Source organism: Heterodontus francisci, chromosome 23, assembly GCF_036365525.1.
Source record: "Heterodontus francisci isolate sHetFra1 chromosome 23, sHetFra1.hap1, whole genome shotgun sequence".
NCBI classification, from domain to species: Eukaryota; Metazoa; Chordata; class Chondrichthyes; order Heterodontiformes; family Heterodontidae; genus Heterodontus; species Heterodontus francisci.
In genome coordinates, this window is record NC_090393.1 from 17,819,735 (window position 1) to 17,843,483 (window position 23,749).

The following is a 23,749-nucleotide window of genomic DNA, read 5'->3' on the forward strand; positions in this document are numbered from 1 at the left end:
TGAACTAACAGTTGGCATTGTGGTGGAGGGAATTATAAAATGTTTCTTTTCCAGGTGGGTACGCCAGGCTGGCCTGAATGGTCTTCCTCACCCATATCTATCTATGGAACACTTCACGTGAATAAGTTCTCCTATAAAATGAACCAATAGCATATTTTTGTTGAGAGTCTTCTATTTTCCCTTGCATACATCCTATTTTACACTAATAATTTGCTTTGAGATTATTTACTCTCTGGTTATAGAGTTGTTACTGATACTTATTTCAAAACGGTTTGAAAACTTCTGACTTGGAAAACCTTTCATACGTTTTACATTGAATGGTCTTCTTGTATTACTAAACTGGTTCAGTAGTACCTTGGGCTCTGAATATAGTGAAATTATCTGTTGGGTAGAGTTCCACATTACTGCCAGCAACAGACAATTGAAAAATCTCAATTTTCAGCTTTATTTCTTCCAAAAGATTATTTTTCCCATGGCTGGGGAAGGTCCTCACAATCTAGTGGCAGTAAAACATCATTGTTGCCCTGTTTGGATTGTAATTGTTGGACAGGCTTATAAACTCTCAGAGGGAGATTAGGTTCAGTCTCTTTTAGATAGAATTACATAGCCTGTTTCTGTGCTGTAAGTTCTATTTGCTCCTTCTGCTCTTTGCTGGTGTTTATTCCACATGAGCCTCCTCCCACCCTGCTTCATTTAACCCTCATCAACATATCCTATTCCTCTTTCATGTCCTTACCTAGCTTCCTCTTAAAGGCATCTATGCTATTCAACTTAACCACTTTGTGGCATTGAGTTTCACATTCTCGACCGTCATTTTATGGCCCTATGTTTTGGCAAGTGGAAACATTTTCTCTACGTCCACCCAATCAAACTGCTTCATAATTTTGAAGATCTCTATTAGGTCACCCCTCAGCCTTTTGTTTGCTGGAGAAAAGAGCATTAGCTTATTCAGTTTTTGTTGATAATTATAACCTCCCAATCTAGCATCATTCTTGCAAATCTTTTTTTGCACCTTCAGTAACTTTTAAACTTGTGCACCCTGTTCAATCCATCTAATTTCTGCCGAGGTTCACTCTGGGTGCATCTGTATATGTGTAAACACAAGCTTGGCCCTTCGCTAATTATCTAAATTACTGCTCCCCTAACATTTCTCTCGTAATTCAATTACTGCATGAGTGGAATTTAAAAGGCAGCCTGTTGTGGCAGAAACAAATGTTTATGATGGCATCTGATGGTTTTGTCCCTGGAGCCATTGAAAAAAAGTGCAGTCGCAGCTCAGTAAATCTTTAATACCCCACGTGCTGGTTGTCATTCTACAGATTTAAATTTGGCCAGAATTAGAATTCCTGTGCAGTATGTTTTGAGGATGATGTCCTGAGCCTTCACTCGCCTCGTTTCAGTTTAATTTACCTTTTTGTTTTCCGACTAACAGGTCTGGCAGATCCCAGAGAATGGACTGACAGTTCCCATCTCGGATCCTGTAGTCATCTTGGAAGGGCATTCCAAGAGAGTTGGGATTGTATCTTGGCATCCAACTGCGCGCAATGTTCTCCTCAGTGCAGGTGAGGTAATCTTCGCTCCTCCCCCTCCCGCTCCTCCCCCCATGCTCCACTCCTTCCCCCCCCCCCCCCCCCCCCTTTCCCATTGTGCAGGTACAATTCAAGGAGGGATCTGGGCGTCTTTTTTAATCTCCAATCGGAGGAACAACTCCTGTAACATCATTTTTTCCTCTTTCCCTGAGTCCTAACTTGTCATGTTAGTAACTGAGTTTCCTTGTTAAAAATATTTATGCTTTAATATTAACAAGTGCCAGTACCCTTTTTTTCTGTTTTTGTGAACTTTAGCATTACCATGGGAGTATTTTAATATGCTTGGGATGGTAGAAATATTCTGGATCACAAAAGACTGTTGCAATCCATGTGCCAAATCCCAAAGATTTTAAAGATACTGTATATCCCTCAATCACTTCGGTTATCCAGCTCCATTTTGTATTTGTTATATCTGAGCATTCCAGTACAAATTCATCACCTTTTGTTTTTTAAAATCTAAACTATTCATCTCTCTCCCAGGATTGAATCTATGCATTTCATTATCAGCCCAATGTGTAGTAAAAGCTATGTCTTGCTTATCCTTTGTTTCTGTTTTAAAATACTTTATAATTCAATGGAATCCTTGGAGCAGCCACTTTCAGTTGCACTTCTTTTGACACTTGAGATTGTGAAAATTCTTTTAAGTTGTGTCCCCTTTAAATAACTTTGTTAAATTGACAAAATTCTGATGGTTCAGTTTTTGTGGGTACTAACGGTTGAGTTCCCTTTTATCAAAAAATAGCCTTTCACTAGATGTGAGAAAAACCCTACAGCTCATTAGATTTTTTTTAAAATAAAGCAGGCTTGGAATTGCCCATTAGTCTCATTCACTCATCTGTAAGTATTGATGTGAGACCCATTACTTTTACATTTCATTAAAAGTCTGGGAGTCCTCAAGTGATTTCCTCCGCATGTCTGGCTTTATTTCCAAAATGGAGGCTCTGACCTTAGTACACCAAAGAGTGCCACTGCAAGCTTTCACTAATGAAGCATTTGATGAGGCATCAATGACATCAAAGCATTCATGATTTATATAAAAGTCTATGAAGCTCATTAAAGGAGAGCTTTTTTAGATCAAGATTATAGTTCCTATAAATTGACAGTCTGATTTAAATCGCGTTGCACACCTTTCCTCCAAAAAGTTCATTTTCCAGAGATTTCTGTATGAAAGCTGTGCTCTTAAAAGACAGCAAGCCCTACCAAAAATGATTCATTCATCAGTTGCACCTTAATGATTGTTGATGTGTGCATTGCTGGAGTGTAGTGTTGAGGCATACAAACCAGGCAGATTCCAGGTTACATCAGTGATCTGTGCTGAATTAACTAATCTGACTCCAAGCTCTTGTAAAGGTAGTGTGCTTGAGGTCAGCGCCTTTTAGGTTACGGAGTGAATATTGTCCTGGTCTCAAATCTGACTGCACTGGGGCATGCACAAGTGTGGACATTGGTTATGGGCTAAATTGTGTGCTGTGACAGAGCTCTTCCACTGGGATGGGCTCCACTTAAGCTGGGCTGAGATTAGTGTCCTGGCAAATCATATAACTGGGGCTGTGGATAGGGCTTTCAACTAAAAACAGAGGGGTGGGGGGATGGGGTTGTTGTCAGCTGAAGGGAGATTTATAAATCTAAAGAGAAACATCAAGACAATAGAACAGTGTAATGATCTGGGTAGAATCATAGAAAGTTTAAGGCCCATTGTGTCTGTGCTGGCCAAAAACAAGCCACCCATTCTAATCGCACCTTCCAGCATTTGGTCCGAGCCTTGCAGATTGCAGCACTTGAGGTGCATAACCAGACTCCTTTTGAATGAGTTGAGGGTTTCTGCCTCGACTACCCTTTCAGGCAGTGAGATCCAGACCCCCACCACCCTCTGGGTGACTATGTTTTTCCTCATCTCCCCTCTAATTTTTCTACCAATCAATGTCCCCTAGTCACTGACCTCTCTGCTAAGGTGAATAGGTCCTTCACCACCACTCTATCCAGTCCCCTCAAAAAATTTTGTACGTTTCAATCAGATCTCCCCTCAGCCTTCTCTGTGTTCCAAGGAGAACAACAGAACAACCCCATCCTATCCAATCTTTCCTCACAGCTGTATTTTTCCAGTCCTGGCAACATCCTCGTAAACCACCTCTGTACCCTCTCTAGTGCAATTACATCCTTTCTGTTCTGTAATGAGGTGACCAGAACTGCACACAGTACTCCAGTTGTGGCCTAACCAATCAGTTATGCAGTTCCAGCATACGCTCCCTGCTGTTATATTCTATACCTCAGGAAAGGATTCCATATGCCGCCTTAACCACCTTATCGACCTGTCCTGCTGCCTTCAGGGATCTGTGGACATTCACTCCAAGGTCCGTCACTTCTTCTACACTTTTCAGTATTTTCCCATTAATTGTGTATGCCTTTGCCTTGTTTGACCTCCCCAAATGCATCACCTCCCACTTCTCCAAGTTGAATTCCATTTTCCACTTTTCTGCCCATCTGACCAGACCATCAATATCTTCCTGCAGCCTACAGCTATCCTCCTCACTATCTACCACACAGCCAATCTTGGTGTCATCTGCAAACCTCTTGATCATGCCCCCTACCTTTACGTCTAAATGGTTAATATATACTACAAAAGGTAGGGGACCCAGTACTGAGCCCTGCGGAACGCCACTGGAAACAGCCCTCCAGTCAAAAACACCCAAGCCGATTTTGTATCCACTTTGTTGCATTTCTCTGCATCCCATGGGATTTTATTTTTTTAAACCAGTCTGCCTTGAGAGACCTCCTCAAAAGATTTGTTAAAATCCATGTAGACCACATCAACTGCACTAGCCTCATCTATCTTCCTTGTTACTACTTCAAAAAATTTGATCAAGTTGGTCAAACAAGATCTTCCCTTAACAAATCCATGCTGACTATCCCTGATTAACCTGTGCCTTTCTATGTGACAGTTTATCCTGTCTCTCAGAATAATAATTTGCCCACTACTGAGGTTAGACTGACTGGACTGCAAATATTTGTCTATCCTTCACTCCTTTTTTAAACAGAGCTACAATGTTAGCAGTTCTCCATCCTCCGGCACCACACTTGTATCCAGTGGGGACTGGAAGATGATAGACCTTGTGCTATTTCCTCTCTTGCTTCTTTTAATAGCCTAGGGTACATTTCATTTGGCCCTGATGATTTATCAACTTTCAAGGATGCTAATCCCATTAATACTTACTCTCTCCTTATGTTGATCACAACCGATACTTCACACTCCTCCTCCTTAACTACAATATCTGCATCGTCCCCCTCTTTTGTGAAGGACGCAAAGTATTCATTAAAAACCATATCAACATCTTCCGCCCCTACACATGGGTTACCTTTTTGGTCTTTTATGGGCTCTATTCTCTCCTTAGTTATCTTCTTACTCTTCATATATTGATAAAACATCTTTGAATTCACCTTGATTTTGCTTGCTAATATTCTTTCTTGCCCTCTCTTTGCTTTCCTAATTTCCTTTTTGATTTCACCCCTCCACTTTCTATATTCCTCTCTGCTTTCTGTAGTATTGAGTTCTCAGTGTCAGACATAAGCTTTCCTTTTCTGCCTTATCTTCCCCTGTAAGCTCTTTGACATCCATGGGGCACTAGACTTGGCTGTCTCACCCTTTTTCTTTGTGGGAACATGTTTACTCGGAACCCCTTGAATCTCCCCTTTGCCTCCCACTGCTCTGACACTGATTTACCTTCAAGTAGCTATTTCCAGTCCACTTTCGCTAAATCACTCCTCTGTTTATTAAAATTGGCCTTGCCCCAATTGAGAACTCTAACTCCTGTCTGTCTCCCTCCTTTTCCATTATTATGTTAAAACTGACTAAATTATGATTGCTACCACCAAAATGCGCTCTCACTGCCCCTTCCACCGGCCCATCTTCATATCCTAAAACTAAGTCGAAAACTGCACCCTCTCTTGTTGGACTTGCTACATACTGGCCAAAAATGTTCTCCTGAATGCACCTCAAGAATTCTGCTCCCTCAATTCCTTTCACACTAAAACTATCCCAGTTAATATCGGGGTAGTTAAAATCCCCTACTATTACTGCCCTATTGTTCTTGCACTTCTTAGAGGTGGGTAAGCAGTGTGGGCCAGGAAGGGACAGAGTTTAACAGTAATAGTGCATCAGCGATTAAGGTCCATGCAAAGAATAGTTAAAAAAAAAAAATTAAAGGCCCTTTATCTTTGTGCGAAGCATTCACAAATTCAGATAGATGAACTAGTGACATAAATAGAGAGAAATGGTTTAGATCTAATTGCATTGCAGAGGTATGGTTACAAAGTGACCAAAATTGGGAAAAAAAATCTTGCAGGGTACACAACATTTTGAAAAGTCGGACAGAATGAAAAAGGAAGAGGAGTAGCCCTCAAAGTGAAGGATCGACATAAGGACAGTCATGAGAAAGGATCTTGGTTCATTAGATGAGGAAGTAGAATCAGTCTGGGTGGAGATTAGGAATGAAAAAGGTGGGAAAACACTGGTGGGAGTAGTTTATAGCATCTCCCCTAACAGTTGATATACAATTGGACAGAGCATTAAGTAAGAAATAATAGGAGCTTGTAACAAAGGCAATGTAATAATTGTGGGGGACTTTAATCTTTATATAGACTGGACAAACCAAATTGGCAAAGGTAGTCTGGAAGATGAATTTGTAGGATGCTTTCACATAGTTTCCTAGGGATAAAGCTATTTTAGATCTAGTATTGTGCAGTGAGGCAGGTTTAATTCGTAATCTCATCATAAAAGATCCTCTGGGTAAAACTGATGATAATACAATTAAATTCCATATTAAGTTTTCAAGTGCCATACTCCAGTCCCAAACAAGAATCTTAAACTTAAAGCCAATTCCATAGGTATGAAGAGAGAGTTGGCCGAGGTTAATTAGGTAAATGACTAAAAAGCATAGTGGTAAATAAACAGGAAGCATATATAAAGAAACAATTCAAAATTCCATTTTAAAAAAAACTCAGCAAGAAATATCTGTCGTGTCCTAGGGCAGTTAAGGATAGTATTAGATTGAAAGAAGAGGCTTATAATGCAAAGAATAGTAGTAAGCCTGAGGATTAGGAGTGTTTTAGAAACCAGCAAAGGGCAATCAAAAGGTTGTTGTTGGGGGGGAAAAAATAGAATGAGTAAACTAGCCAGGAGTATAACAATAGATTCTAAGAGTATTTACAAGTATATAAAAATGAGAGTAGTTAAAATAAATATTGCTCCCTTAGAGACAGAGACAGGAGAAATTATCATGGAGAACAAGACAATTGCGAAGACATTGAAGACGAAGTATTTGTTCATAATAGATACAAATTATATACCAGAAATAGAGGTTAACCAAAGCGCTAATAAGAGTGAGGAATTTAAGGTAATGAGTATCAGTAAAGAAAAGGTATTGGTGAAACTTCAGGGACTAAAAACCAACAAATCCTCAGGACTTGATGGCCTCTATCCTAGGGTTCTAAAAGAGGTAGCTGCAGAGCTAGTTGATCTGGTTATGATTTTTCAAAATTCTCTAGATTCTAGAACAGTCTCAGCAGATTGGAAGTTAGCAAATATAACACTGCTGAAATCTATTAAGGAAGTCTTAATGCACTTGGACAATCATCATATGATCAGACAAAGTCAACATGGTTTTACAAAAGGGAAATCGTTTTTAACATTTTAGAGTTTTTTGGAGATAAGATGTCACGCAAAAGGTTAATACATAAGATGAGGGCTTATGGAGTTGGGGATAATATATTAGCAAGGATAGAGGATTAATTAGCGAAAGGAAGCAGAGAGTGGGGATAAATGGGGCATTTTGAAATTGGCAGGCTGTCACTAGTGAACTGCCGCAAGAATCGGTGCTGGGCTTCAGCTATTTACAATCCATATGGATGAATAGACCGAGAGTAATGTATCTAACTTTGCTGACAATACAAAGCTAGGTGGGAATGTAAGCTATGAGGAGGGCACAGACGCTGCCAAGCGATATAGACAGGTTAAGTGAATGGGCAACAGATGGTGTATAATATGGGGAAGTGAGAGATTGTTCACTTTAGTAGTAAAAGAAAATAATTTTTTTTTAAGTTGTGTAGTTTCTAAATGTTGATCAGAGACATGGATGTACTCGTACAAGGAACACTAAGATAGCATGCAGATACTGCAAGCAATTAGGAAGACAAATGGCATGTTGCACTCCAATCAGTTTGCAATAAAGATCAAGAATAAAAAAGTCTTGCTACAATAGTTACAGGGCTTTGGTGAGACCACATCCGGGAGTCCTGTGAGCAGTTTTGATCTCTCTTTAAGGAAGGATATACTTGCCTTGGAGGTAGCGCAGAGAAGGCTGACTAGATTGGTTCCTGGGATGAGAAGGTTGTCCTGTGATGGAAGGCTGCGTAAATTGGGCCTATACTCTCTGGTGTTTAGAAGAATGAGAGGTGATCTCATTGAAGTATACAAGATTCTGAAGGGGCTTAACAGGGTCGACACTGAGAGGTTGTTTCCCTTACCTGGGGAATCTAGAACAAGGGGACACAGTCTCGAGTTAACAGTTCGATCATTGAGATGAGGAGAAATTTCTTCAATGAGTTGTGAATCTTTGAAATTCGCTACTCCTGAGGGTTGTGGATGCTCTATTAAGTATAGTTAAGGCTGGGATAGACAGATTTTTGGTGTCTTGGATTCTGAGGATATAGGGAGCAGGCAGGAAAGTGGAGTTGAGGCAGTAGATCAACCATGATCGTATTGAATGGCAGAGCAGGCTTGAGAGACCATATGGTCTACTCCTGCTCCTATTCCTTAAGTTCTTAAATTCACAGTTGAGCAACCTACCTGAAGCTCACCATCTAGGTTCACAAATGAAGCGTGGGCAATTCTGAGGTACCAGATGATGACTGATATGGTACCGTATCCCGGTATGCCTTGGAGTCCAGACGCTGCACGTTAAGAACCAAAACTGTTCTTTAAATGTACCAATGTTTCCAGCAGTGTCTAAAACTAATGCAGAAGAAATCTATACCAGAATAGCATGCCTCAATTCAGAAAGCATTGACTTAATTTGACCTGTTTGAACTGCTTATTTCATGGTTTAATACAACTAAGAGGATGTGGGAAGCCTGGCTTTTTAAATGACACTTAAATTGGACTATAACAATAAAAACTGCTTTTAGAATTCGCCGCCTTATTTCTGTTTTGCGAAATCTGATGTGATTAGCCCCATCCTGACTTCCAAAGGCTCAAGTGCAGTATCTTAGCAAATTGAGGGCGTGCTCTGCAAAGAATCATGCACTGAGGTAGGTCTGTATTTGCATCAACAAATTCACTACCATGTATGGAGGCATTCTTGTTTTCAAAGTTTCCTTTGAAGAGTAGCATTAGATCCCAACTCTGTTATGTGTCAAGACCTGCATTTATATAGCTGAGGGGCTGTGATAGTGGCCACGAATGCAATGAGGTTACATGGAGGTTAATTCAGCATCAGGGAAAAAAAGATATAGTTTGGTGGGATGTTGGAAAAAGAAGAAAAGTTTTTAATTTGCTTGTGCTGCCTCCGACAGACAAAATATTGTTTATTAGGCTCCTGTTATCGATCAAGCTTGGGGCACTGTCATTCGTTATTGACCTGCCTTTGGTTGGCCAGCATTGGCTATTGAAGTTTAATGGAGTGGTTTTCAGTGGCAGAATGTAAAAGTGCAAGGTGTTAAAGCCTGAATCAGTTCATAGGTCCTTCGGATCAGACCACTTCTTTCTTTACCTGTCTGATGCAGAGTTCCGAGCTGTGCTCTGCTAATGGGTATCCCTGGGTTACCTGCATATTGAGTTTTTTTTTTGATCTGGTCCTTTTATTGATCTCACCCTTGGCATTTTAATATACCGGGCACTTAAAGGAAATTTTGTCCTGCCTTGTTTCTTTATTTTGCTAAGGATGCAGAGAAACTGAGATGGTACCACAAGGGTGGTATAGCACTTTTCCCAACCTCCCTCCATCTGTAGCTCTGTGATGTATAAACCATCCTCTCAATGATGGCCTCTGCTAGAGGAGCTTCACATGTTGGTCTGAGTTGATTGAGTTACAGAAATGTGAGCACAAAGCTGGCTTGTGTACCAGCACAGGGATGATGGTATTAGGAACCTGAAGTGCACCAGTTGCTCCACTGATACAGAAATAAGAACAGAATCAAGTCTCGCAAAAAGAATGTTACAAGTGATCAAGACTGAGCTTTTGAGCATATACAAACCTCAAAGTTCTAATTAATGCTCTGACTGGAGTTGAAAGAGTGGGCATGGAGATAATTTTTCTAATGAAATCTCAAGATTTAAGTATGACTCCTAATGACTGCAATGCATTACCAAATAGGTGACGTGGCAACAAAAGGCCATGTTTGAACCCTGGGGTGTGTATAGTTCAACAGAATAATGGACAGTGATATGAACTTAATTCCCTTTCTGTTTGCTGTAGGCTTCAGGCCCTCCAGCACTGTTAGTACTTCCAATTCCCTTTTCTCAACCTGTCCAACCTTTACCTCTGCACCTCTTCTTCCCAACCCCACCCCCACTACCACCACTCACCCAATCCTGGAACCCAGAATCTATTCTGAACTTTGGGTACTCATTGCAATTGGGTAGAGCTGGAATGCAGGGGAAGCTAGAGGAATAAACTCACTTTGTTATCCTTGGCCTTTTCACGTTCTGCTCAATATCTCTGTTCTCATAACAGAACTGCTGTCATTGAGAGGAGATTTTGCACATGCTACTGTCAAATGAGATTTTTGCAGTCTTTCTCATTCTGTAGTGATGGATCTCGTCTTGACCTTTTTGAAACAGATTCCCTGCATCTGTCCGACTGCGAGAGAGTGCACTGTTGTATGTTGAACATGTTACCTTGAAATACTGGTTCTGTACTATATTCTTTTTCCCACACCACCTCTCAAAAGGGGGAGAGGCCAGTTTTGGCATCCCCACCTTGGCTGAGTACTAAGTCAATACATATCAAAGATCAAAACTGAAACCTTCCTGATTCCTGTGGCTCAATACTACACAACAATGCATTTACCCACTAACACACAGTGTTATGTTTCTGAAGTAATGTTTTATTATTCCAAACTTGGGTTCCACTTTGAGTAAGCAATTTTTTTTACATGGAATTTACAGAACAGAAGCAACCCATTCAGCCCAATTGGTCACTGCTGGTGTTGATGCTCCACACGAGTCTCCTCCGACCCCCTCTTTCATAATATCAGCATATCCTTCTATTCCTTTCTCATGTACTTACCTAGCTTTTCCTTTAAGCACAACAATTCAACCTCTTGTTGAGAGCGAAATGGTCATTCTTTTGGAAAACCATAAACAGACTATATTTTGCATCTGGGATTTCTGATCAACCTTTATTTGTTCCTCATTTTTTTGTAGGTCCGCTTTTTCATCTTACGGCAAGTTCTTTTTGAGCATACAGACAAACAAAGCAGTAACTCTCAATTCTCAATACTGCAGTTTAGTCTTTCTAGCAGAAACCTTTTGTCAACGACACCTGTTATTTCCAACTAAGGGTCTCCACCCATGATATTAACCCGAGAATTTTGGATGTCAGGCATCTTTAGTATTTTCTGTTTAGACTTTCCAGCATTTTATATTTCCATTTGCGCTAGATTGTTTAGTCCATTAAGAGCCTAAATTTTTTTCTTCTATGCTTCATGAGGAATCAGGCTGTCCAATTACTTTTCTTGTGAGCAGTGCATATGGTCGTTCCCATGAGCCAGATCCTTACTGCTTCTGAACAGGAGCATGAACTCATGCACAAACTGTATGATAATGTAGTGTGCCCAGGTTGAACAATAAATCCCTTATGCTGCAGATTAACTGCCTCATAATTCTGGTGTCTCCAACTGACAAATAACACTGATGCACCATATAATTTTGAGCCATAAAGTACATGTCGACTTTATTAGGTTATCAACTTAAACAAAAATGAGTAGAAAAGCAGATTATAGTAATTTCTCCTTGATTTCTTGTCTTACATAGGAACAGGTGTAGGCCATTCAGTCCCTCAAGCTTGCCATTCATTTGGATCATAGCTGATTTGTTGGGTAATTCCATCTTGCCTGCCTTAGTTCAATAACCCTTACTTTTTTTTTGTTAGGCAAGGATATTATCAGTCTGTTTTGAAATTTTCAATTGATCTCCCCAAGCATCAACAGCTTTATTGGGGGGTGGAGGTTGGGAAGGATGGGGAGGGAGAATGAGAGTTCCAGATTTTCCACTGCCCTTTGTGAAGAAGTGCTTTCTGACAACTGCCCTGAATGGCCTGACTCTAATTTTAAGGTTTTATCCCCTTATTCTGGACTCTCCCACCAGAGGGTATAGTTTCTCTCTGTCTACTCTATCAAATCCTTTATAGATCACCCCTTAATCTTCTATACCCAAGGGACTACAAGCTGAGTTTATGCAACCAGTCCTCATTTTTTAACCCTTTTAGTGCTGGTGTCATTCTAGTGAATCCAGTGCTACATCCACTTCAAGGCCATTATCACCTTCCTGAGGTGTGGTGCCCAGAACTGAATGCAATACTCCAGACAGGGCCTAACCAGAGCTCTGTACAGTTGTAACTTCTTTTCCAGCTCTTAAAACCAACGTTGCATTAGCCTTTTTAATTTTTTTTTGTACCTGTCCACTGGCTCTTAGTGGTTTCTGAACTTGGGCACTTAAATCTCTCTCTTCATAAACAGGTCCTAGTTTCTTGCCATTTTGAAAATACTCTGATTTATCTTTTGTGGAGCCAAAGTTGACCCCTCACTTACCCATATTGAACTCCCATCTGTCACATTTTTGCCTATTCAGTTAATCCATCAATGTCCCTTTGCAACTTCCGGCTCCCTCTATTTACTTGGCCACCTAACTTAATGTCGTCAGCAAACTTGGAATCATAGAATGGTTGCAGCACAGAAGGAAGCCATTCGGCCCATCATGTATGCTGGCTCTCTGCGAGAGAAGCTTCGCTAATTCCATTCGACTGCCTTTTCCCGTAGCCCTACAAATATTTTCTCTTCATCCAAGTCATTTATAAATAGTGAAAAACTGAAGCCTCAGAACAAGTCCCTGGGGACACCACTAATCCCATCCTGCCGATTTGAGTAAGTACCCATTACCCTTGCTCTGTCTCCTACCTCCTAACCAGTTCCCTATCCAAGCCAACAGGTTTCCTCCAATTCCTTGCATCCTCATTTTTAACCTTATCGCATGCCTTCTGAAGTCCATATAAATAACCTCCATAGACACTCCCTTATCTAACACATTTGTTATCACCTCAAAAAATTCAGCTAGGTTCGTTAGACAAGACTTGCCCATTACAAATCCATGCTGGCTGTCTCTGATCAGCTTATATTTCTCCAAACATTTAATCACCTTACCCCTAATATCAAGATTCTAGTAACTTCCCCACAACAAATGTTAGACTAATAAGTCTATAATTTCCTAGTCTATCTCTTCAAACCCATTTCTAAAATGAGAAATGTCTCTAAATGCCATGTGACTTCGGTATTCTCTAACTTGGAATACACATCCACAAAGGTTATATGTAAACTTGGTTATCCAGAAAGTCCCTTACTCTATCCTGCGGTAGCCTGACATGAACTGTCAGTGGACAATCCTAAAAACCTATGTCCTTTTTTGATCTACAAGCCATTTCCTTTAGCTAAGTCCTGGCAAACAATTTTATTGCAAACCGGTCAAATAAGGTGACCAGATTCCCTAGACAGTTGACTGTGAATAGATAGAAGCAAGAGTGCTCCAAGAATTAAACCACTTTAATCTGATAGCATACTTTAGAACATCTTGTTTCATCACACCAAGTCAAATCCAGTAGATTTTTTCAATGAATAATTCTGCTCGAGTATTTTTCATAAAGATTTTAGCTAAAAGCCATAGCAAAAGGAAAAAAAGTAATAAATTGTAGACAAAATACTCCCTCTTTATCACATTCTAGTCTGCAAAATTTTAAATATAGCTTGGCTTAAGATATTTCCCATGGAAAACAGACTTGCACCATTAACAATGAAATGACAGTTTATGGTGAAAGTGTAACAAATGCATTAAAAATCATGCATTGGATGAATATAATCTTGGCTGACCAGGGCCAAATCTGGGATCTACTTCCTTCATTGTTATATTTGAAACTGTCACATTCAATTGGCTGAAATGAAGCAGCCCGAAATCACATCTGGGCAGGAAGCAACCTACCAGTGCACAAATGGCAACCTTTTGAGGGGTGGATGGCTTTTTAGTGGAACAGAAACACACCTGCGCAATGGCAATTAATCCCTAATTGACTCCAGAACATGCCTATTATATTCTCCAGAAGGTGAGCAGATAGAATCCGATGTTTGCTCTGCTGCAGTTAGACTTTGTGGCGTTGAAGAAATAAGTAAGGTTAAACTTTGCCCCACCCTTTCTGCATTTGGGAAGAATCAAGACTTCCAACATGCCTTACTAGTACATCACAATATATAATGCTGCTGTCAATATAAATCACTTGTCCACTATATGGGAGATTTGCTTTTGTGTGGATGTCTGCATTTTCTTGAAGAAAGGTGGTGTCTGTATTCACTTCCTGTCAGTAAAACCTTACTTCATGTTTTGCCACACTTCTTTTGTCGACTTTTCCATGTAAATATGTCCATATTTACAATCAGAACTACCCATATAATCTGGTCTAAAAGCAAAATACTGCAGATACCTGAAATCTGAAATAAAAACAAGAAATGTTGGAAATGCCCAGCAGGTCTGGCAGCATCTGCGGAAAGAGAAGCAGAGTTAACGTTTCAGGTCAGTGACCCTTCATCAGAACTGGCAAATGTTAAAAATGTAATAGTTTTTAAGCAAATAAAGTGGGGGTGGAACAAGAGATAACAAAAGGCCAAGGTGTTGATAGGACAGAGGGTCGCAGAGAATAACTGATCAGAAGGTCATGGAGCAAAGGCAAATGGTATGTTAATGGTGTGCTGAAAGACAAAGTGTTAGTGCAGAGAGGGTGTTAATTGACCAAAAAATGAACAGCCCTGGCCCAAAGCACAAACATGAATAAAACAGTGGGTAGACACATGGTAAAAAAAAAAAGAATGATGAAACAAACTAAAATAAAATAAAAAAATAACACAAAATAAAGAGGGGCCCATCATGCTCCGAAATTATTCAACTCCATGTTCAGTCCGGCAGGCTGTAGCGGGCCTAATCAGTAAATGAGATCCTGTTCCTCGAGCTTGCGTTGATGTTCACTGGAACACTGCAGCAAGCTCAGGACAGATATGTGGGCATGAGAGCAGGGGGTTGTGTTGAAATGGCAAGCAACTGGAAGCTCAGGGTCCTGCTTGCGGACTGAGCTGACGTGTTCCGCAAAGCGGTCACCCAAACTGCATTTGGTCTCCCCACTGTAGAGGAGATCACATTGTGAGCAGCGAATACAGTATACTACGTTGAAAGAAGTACAAGTAAATTGCTGCTTCACCTGAAAGGAGTGTTTGGGACCTTGGATAGTGAGGGGAGAGGAGGTAAATGGGCAGGTGTTACACATCTTGCGATTGCAAGGGAAGGTGCTGTGGGAAGGGGACGAAGTGATGGGGGTAATGGCGGAGTGGACCAGGGTGTCGTGGAAGCGATGATCTCTTCGGCATGCTGCTGGGGAAGGGAGGGGAAGATGCGTTTGGTAATGGCATCATGCTGGATGTGGCGGAGAATGATTCTTTGGATGTGGAGGCTGGTGGGGTGGAAAGTGGGAACAAGGGGAACCCTGTCGCGGTTCTGGGAAGGAGGGGAAGGGCGGAGGGTAGAGGTGCGGGAAATGGGCCGGACACGGTCGAGGATCAACCACAGTGGGGCGGAAAAGGAAGACATATCAGAAGCGCTGTCGTGGAAGGTTTGAGCCTGTTCCTACCCGACTGAACTTATTTCTTCCTATCTTGACTCTAACTTTTGTCCCCTGGTCCAGTCTCTTCCCACCTACATCTGCGACTCTTCTGACTTCTAACGTTATTTTGACAATTTCCAGTTTCCTGACCCCAACCCCCGCCTCTTCACTATGGGCGTCCAATCTCTCTACACCTCCATCCCCCACCAGGAAGGTTTGAGGGCTCTCCGCTTCTTCCTTGAACAGAGGCCCAACCAGTCCCCATCCACCACCACCCTCCTCCATCTGACTGAACTTGTTCTCACATTGAACAACTTTTCTTTCAACTCCACTCACTTCCTTCAAGTAAAAAGTGTTGCTATGGGTACCCGCATGGGTGCTAATTATGCCTGTCTTTTTTTGTGGGATATGTCGAACATTCCTTATTCCAGTCCTACTCAGGCCCCCTCCCTCAACTGTTTTTCCGGTACATTGGTGACTGTATCGGTGCCGTTTCCTGCTCCCGCCCCGAACTGGAAAACTTTATCTACTTTGCTTCCAATTTCCATCATTCTCTCACCTTTTACGTGGTCCATCGCCAACACTTCCCTTCTCTTCCTCGACTTCTCTGTCTCCATCTCTGGAGTTAGGCTGTTTACTAATATTCATTATAAGCTCACTGACTCCCACAGCTACCTCCACTACACTTCTTCACACCCTGCCTCCTGTAAGGATCCCATTCTGTTTTTCCAGTTTCTCCGACTCCAACGCATCTGCTCTGATGATGCAACCTTCCACAACAGCGCTTCTGGTATGTCTTCTTTTTTCCTCAACTGAGGATTCCTCCCCCCCCCCGGCCCCGACCATGTCCGGCCCATTTCTCGCACCTCTACCCTCACCCCTTCCCACTCCCTCCCAGAACTGCGACAGAGTTCCCCTTGTCCTCACTTTCCACCCCACCAACCTCCACATCCAAAGGGTCATCCTCTGCCATTTCTGCCGCGTCCAGCGTGATGCCACTGCCTAATGCATCTTCCACCCACCCCCACCCCTGTCAGCATTCCAAAGGGATCGTTCCCTCCGTGACACCCTGATCCACTCCTCCATTACCCCCAACACCTCGTCCCTGTCCCGCGGCACCTTCCCATGCAATCGCAAGAGGTGTAACACCTGCCCTTTTACCTCCTCCTTCCTCACTATCCTAGGGCCCAAAAACTCCTTTCAGGTGAAGCAGCGATTTACTTGTACTTCTTTCAATTTAGTATACCGTATTCACTGTTCACAATGTGGTCGTCTCTACGTTGGGGAGACCGAACACCGATTGGGTGACCGCTTTGCGGAACAGCTCCACTCAGTCTGAAAGCATGACTCCAAGCTTCCAGTTGCTTGCCATTTCAACACACACCCCTGCTCTCATGCCCACATCTCTGTCCTGGGCTTGCTGCAGTGTTCCAGTGAACATCAACGCAAGCTCAAGAAACAGCATCTCCTATACCAATTAGGCACGCTACAGCCTGCAGGATTGAACATTGAGTTCAATAATTTCTGAGCATGACTGGCCCCTCTTTTTATTTGTAATTACTTTTTAAAAAATTTATTTTTGTTAGTTTGTTTCATCATTTTTTTTTTTACCATGTGTCTACCCACTTTTTTTTTTCATGTTTGTGCTTTGGGCCAGGGCTGTTCATTTTTCTGACCATTAATACCCTCTCTGCACTAACGCTTTGTCTTTCAGCACACCATTAACATACCATTTGCCTTTGCTCCATGACCTTCTGGTCAGTTATTCTCTGTGGTCCTCTGTCCTATCAACACCTTGCCTTTTGTTATCTCTTGCCCCACCCCCACTTTATTTGCTTAAAACCTTTGACATTTCTAACATTTGCCAGTTCTGATGAAGGGTCACTGACCTGAAACATTAACTCTGCTTTTTCTCCACAGATGCTGACAGACCTGCTGAGTATTTCCAACATCTCTTGTTTTTATTTTATATAAACTGATCACCCTGTAATTCTACTAGCCCGCCATAGTGGTGTCACACCTCAGTTTAGAGTTGCCCAACTTGGCCTGCACTGCAAATAAACTCCTACACTCTAATCCTCTCTGCTATCCAACTTGCTCTAAATTTTCCTATTTCTTCCTAAATAATTTAAAATTAAAAATAAGTACAGAAGGAGTTTAAAGTGGGGAGTGGATGATATTTGTTCATCCTGGTCCAGTTATCCGCCTTCCTCAAGACTCTTTGATCTTGACTCCCTATGTGTCACACCATAGAAGGCTGACTAATTTATATATCAGATCTATGATTGTGATTTGATTGTAAATGGTATGAAAATGAGACACAAACACACTTCATTTATAATTTTGCAAATTTCTGGTGACTATTGGGGGGGGGGGAAAGTATGACAAAATGCAGACTCAACTTAAAGTGCTTGATGTCTTCCTTGAGGATTTTGTGTTGGAGTTGTTTCGATCCTGAAACTGGGTTGCAGGGACTTTCTGACTTGCACAGGAACCTCTTAAGTGCTTTGGGATGTCCCAAGGTCGTGAAAGGCGCCATATAAATTGAAGTCTTTTTACTCATGTGATCTGTGTCCTTTACTGTTTAGGGTGTGACAACGTAATAATCATCTGGAATGTGGGAACAGGTGAGGCCATGATAACACTTGATGACATGCACCCAGATATGATCTTTAGTACATCTTGGAACCGTGATGGCAGCCTGCTTTGCACGACATGCAAGGACAAGAAACTGAGGGTGATCAATCCACGGAAAGAGGAAATTGTTGTTGTGAGTGCATTCATGTTCCCTATAGTAAAAGTCCTGTGGGGTCCATTGCTTGAGACAGCACAAGTTGAATCCAATAACTAAACTTCCATAGCACAAAATGCATTGAATTAAACTGCAGCTCTTCGTGTTTGGGAGGGAAAAAAAAATTATGGCTGATTAGTGCAGGACATTACCAAGGTTGAGGAAAAATATAAGACAAGACAAGACTAGATGAGCTTCTGACCACATATTCGCTCCATTGCCAAGACCACCTACTTCCGCTTCTATAGCATCATCCGACTCCACTCGCCTCAGCTCATCTGTTGCTGAAACCCTCATCCATGCCTTTGTTACCTCTAGACTAGACTATTCCATTGCACTCCTGGCCTCATTCCCATCTTTCATCCTCCATTAACTTAAACTCATCCAAAACTCTGCTGCCCATGTCCTAACTTGTGCCAAATTCCATTCACCACCACTCTTGCTTGCTAATCTACAAAGGCTCCCGGTTGAGCAATGCCTCAAGTTCTTGTAATTCCCATCCTTGTTTTCAAATCCCTCCATGGCCTGGTCCCTCCCTACATCAGTAACCTCCTCCAGCCCTGCATGAAATAGCAGCGATTAGGTGGTTTAAATGACAGAAGATTGGAAGTTGAATGGAAAATTGAGGGAGATGAGATTTTGTTGTTGTGAGGTCACGGTTTTGAGAATCCATAGTTTTGAGTGAGCTTGATGTATGACATGAGCTTTGATTTCAATGCAATGAGAATGTAAGGAGCAGAGAGGGCATGTAGGATGGAGTATTTAGAATGAGAAAATCCCAAGGGCCGCTGCTTGTTACCTAATTTCAGTAAAAATCAAGATTACAATCGGTGGAAAAGCATTAGGCAACAATTCTTAGATCAAGCCTCCAATCAGATGAGCCTTTTCTTGTACCCTGTCTAGGAGTGTGAAGCGCTAGAAGAACATCCCCAGATGTGAAGTCAATATTCAAGATGGATGCCCATGGGCTTTAAGAGTTAGAAATCTTTAGCATGAGAAAAAGCCACATTTTGAAGACTGCTTTGGTAATGGAGATGATATGGGAGTGCCATTAGAGGTTAGAGGAGATGGGCCGAGAACATCAATAAGTAAAGGACTCTTCAAAAATGCTAACTGGTAATCATTGAATAGACTTATAAGAGGCTTGAGTAAATACAAATTCATGTGAAGATAATTGGGGGAGGGTTGGGAAAGGAGAAAATTGTCTCCATCTGCAGCCACTGTGTATACAGATGGGCACAAAGATGCACTTGGTTGGGGGTGTGGCGGTGGCTGTGTATCCACAAGAGAAATCATTCCTCTTTATTACTCAATTTTGGAAGCCAAAGGCCACTATCCAAGATTTTTGATCAATGTACAGTTGAAGGAGTGTATATGAATTTTAAACACATGATGTAGTAAGGAATTCTTGGCTCTTATTTTCCATTGAAATGAAAAATCTTTTTAAATGCTCTTCCTTCCCTGAATGCTGAATGAATCTAGGAGAAGGATAAAGCTCATGAGGGATCACGGCCCACGAGAGTGGTGTTCTTGATGAATGGCAACATCTTTACCACTGGCTTCAGCCGCATGAGCGACCGCCAACTTGCGCTGTGGAATCCGGTGAGTCTGGGCATTTAACACCATTTAGGTTGAGGAAAAGAGGAGAGGAGTCCATTTGCTGTTGGTAAATAATTTTCAAATGTACTTTCCAGTTAAATTCTATTGGTTGCTGCATCCTACTTGAGTGAATGTTGGGTAAAAACTTGGCTTTTGCAGTAGTTTTGAAGCCAGTTATTATGTTGCATAGTTTGGCAAATGGAGAATGATTGCCAAACATTTTTACCCTCAAACACAAAACCCCTTTAACAGGATGTGCAGTCTAAACCCATGAATGAGATGATCTGAGCTTCACATACTTGCAGTTAATGTTAGCGTGACAGATTGAAGTCTGTTGTGCCTCAGTAGTTTGTTCCCGACTACAGCTGGATACTGTTGTCTTGGGACCTCTAACGGTAGAATTGTAATGCTGCAACACTGAACAGTTCAATATTGCCAGAGGACAAAGTGCTTGTTGCTCAGAGTGCTCCCTGTTAGAATATTTAAAAAATATGGTTTGGCTTATTGTAAAATGTCTGATTTAATTTTTTTTAAAGACTCTAAGTGAAGCCAACAGGTTGAATCATTTTGCATCTAGATCAGTCCAATGATGTTTGCGTATACTAGTGACTCCGTTGACCTTACCAGTGGCTAAATCGTGGCCCAATCTATTGTTACCTAAACTAGGGAGGGAAGCACCTTAGTTGATAGTTTTGTATAAAGGCTGATGTCACAGAACTTGACTTTTGATTTGAATGTAATTTTTCTTCATGCATTAAATCCTTGTCGGGTTGCTCAATCAACATTTTTTTCAGAACACTAATCTGCCTTATTGCAGACACAAAGGCAAAAGAAGACATTTGCAAAGAATGTTTCACCCAGGGCTATGCAGTGAATAAGTGTAAACTTTTCTTGATGCGTTTAAGCTATTTGTTTGACCAAGTAGCTTGTTTGTTTTACCTCTGCCTTTCACTGTGTGCCCATCACCACCACCACTGAAAAGGTCATACACTACTTCCAAGTCGAAACTGTAGACAGATGTGAGTGCACTCCAGGTCACAGTTCTGGAACCCCACCAGTGTTTTAAGGTTCTAATACAATCATGTATTTTATCTGAGAGATTGAAAGTTGACAAATGGGATTGTTTCCATTGAAACAGAAGGTTAAGGTGCGATTTAATGGTCTTGATAAGGAGAAGCGACATGAACATTTTTTTACACAGCAAGTCATGATCGGGAATGCACTGCCTGAAAGGGACGTGGAAGTAGATTCAATAGTAACATTTGAAAGAGAATTGGATAAATACTTTCGAACATACAAATAGGAGCAGGAGCAAGTCATTCAGCCCCTCGAGCATGCTGATCTGTTTGTGGACTCAACTCCACTTTCCTACCTACCCCCGATACCCTTTGACTCTCTTGTTTGTCAAGTATCTGCCTACCTCTGCCTTAAAAACATGCAATGACCTTGCCACCAGTGCTCTCCGGGGAAGAGAGTTCCACAGACTCCCAACCCTCAGAAAAGAAATTCTCCTCATCTGTCTTATTTTTAAACTCTGCTTCCTATTGTAGTCTCTCCCACAAGAGGAAACATCCTTTGAGCATCCACCCTGTCAAGTCCCCTGAGGATCTTGTATGCTTCAACAAGGTCACCTCTCGTCCTTCTAAACTCCAGTGAATACAGACCCAACCTGTTCAACCTTTCTTCGTAAGATAACCCTGTCATCCCAGGAATCAGTCAAGTGAACCTTCTCTGAACTGCTAGTGCAATAATATCCTTTAAGTAGGAGACCCAAACTGTACACGATACTCTAGATGTGGTCTCACCAATGCCCTGTACAACTGTAGCAAAGCATCTCTACTTTGATATTCCATTCCCCTTGTAGTAAACGACAACATTCCATTTTTGCCTTATTCGCTTGCTATACGTGCATACAAACTACTTGTGTTTTGTGTACTAGGACACCCAGATCCCTCTGCATCTGAGTTCTGCAAACACTCTCCATTTGAATATGTTGCTTTTCTATTTTTCCGGCCAAAGTCGACAAGTTCACACTTTCCCACATTATACTCCATCTGCCAAATCTTTGCCCACTCACTTAACCTATCTATAATCCCTGTGCAAACTCCTTATGTCCTCTTCACAACTTACTCTCTCATGTTTGTGTCATCAGCAAATTTAGCAACCATACATTGTCCCTTCATCCAAGTCATTGATATAGATTGTAAATAGTTGAGGCCCCAGCACTGATCCCTGTGGCACTCTACTGGTTACAACTTGCCAACCTGAAAACGGCCTATTTATGCCTACTGTTTCCTTTTTTTTTATTCATTCATGGGATGTGGACGTCGCTGGCCAGGCCAGCATTTATTGCGCATCCTTATTGCCCTTGAGAAGGTGGTGGTGAGCTGCCTTCTTGAACCGCTGCAGTCCATGTGGGGTAGGTACACCCACAGTGCTGTTAGGAAGGGAATTCAGGATTTTGACCCAGCGACAGTGAAGGAACAGTGATATAATTCCAAGTCAGGATGGTGTGTGACTTGGAGGGGAACTTGCAGGTGGTGGTGTTCCCATGCATTTGCTGCCCTTGTCCTTCTAGTTGGTAGCGGTCGTGGGTTTGAAAAAGCGCTGCCTAAGGAGCCTTGGTGCGTTGCTGCAGTGCATCTTGTAGATGGTACACACTGCTGCAACTGTGTGTCTGTGGAGGAGGGAGTGAATGTTTGTGAATGGGGTGCCAATCAAGCGGGCTCTTTGTCCTGAATGGTGTCGAGCTTCTTGCGTGTTGTTGGAGCTGCACCCATCCAGGCAAGTGGAGAGTATTCCATCACACTCCAGACTTGTGCCTTGTAGATGGTGGACAGGCTTTGGGGAGTCAGGAGGTGAGTTACTCGCCGCAGGATTCCTAGCTTCTGACCTGCCGTTGTAGCCACGGTATTTATATGGCTATTCCAGCTCAGTTTCTGGTCAATGGTAGCCCCTAGGATGTTGATAGTGGGGAATTCAGCGATGATATTGCCATTGAATGTCAAGGGGAGATGGTTAGATTCTCTCTTGTTGGAGATGGTCATTGCCCGGCACTTGTGTGGCGCGAATGTTACTTGCCACTTATCAGCCCGAGCCTGATATTGTCCAAGTCTTGCTGCATTTCTACACAGACTGCTTTAGTATCTGAGGAGTCACGAATGGTGCTGAACATTGTGCAATCATCAGCGAACATCCCCACTTCTGACCTTATGATTGAAGGAAGGTCATTGATGAAGCAGCTGAAGATGGTTGCGCCTAGGACACTACCCTGAGGAACTCCTGCTGTGATGTCCTGGAGCTCAGATAATTGACGTCCAACAACCACAACCATCTGCCTTTGCGCTAGGTATGACTCCAACCAGCGGAGGGTTTTCCCCCTGATTCCCATCAACCTCGGTTTTGCGAGGGCTGCTTGATGCCATACTCTGTCAAATGCTGCCTTGCTGTCAAGGGCAGACACTCATCTCGCCTCTTGAGTTCAGCTCTTTTGTCCATGTTTGAAACAAGGCCGTAATGAGGTCAGGAACTGAGTGGCCCTGGCAGAACCCAAACTGAGCATCACTGAGCAGGCTGTTGCTAAGCAAGTGCCGCTTGATGGCACTGTTGATGACACCTTCCATCACTTTACTGGTGATTGAGAGTAGGCTGATGGGGCAATAATTGGCCGGGTTGGACTTGTCCTGCTTTTTGTGTACAGGGCATACGTGGGCAATTGTCCACATTGCAGGGTAGATGCCAGCGTTGCAGCTGTACTGGAATAGCTTGGTTAGGGGCACAGCAAGTTCTGGAGCACAGGTCTTCAGTACTATTGCCGGAATGTTGTCAGGGCCCATAGCCTTTGCAGTATCCAGTGCTTTCACTCG

General features: G+C 42.2%; 1 protein-coding gene across 2 annotated transcripts in view; it reads left to right on the forward strand.

Moving 5' to 3' along the window:
- coro1cb (coronin, actin binding protein, 1Cb) overlaps window positions 1-23,749 on the forward strand; it is a 198,441-nt gene that overhangs the window by 148,252 nt on the left and 26,440 nt on the right. For both annotated transcript variants that reach the window (XM_068054781.1, XM_068054782.1), the window contains 3 exons: window positions 1,433-1,562; window positions 18,082-18,263; window positions 19,767-19,886. In XM_068054781.1, the coding sequence (XP_067910882.1) occupies window positions 1,433-1,562; window positions 18,082-18,263; window positions 19,767-19,886 (432 nt within the window). The remainder of the gene's footprint in view (window positions 1-1,432; window positions 1,563-18,081; window positions 18,264-19,766; window positions 19,887-23,749) is intronic.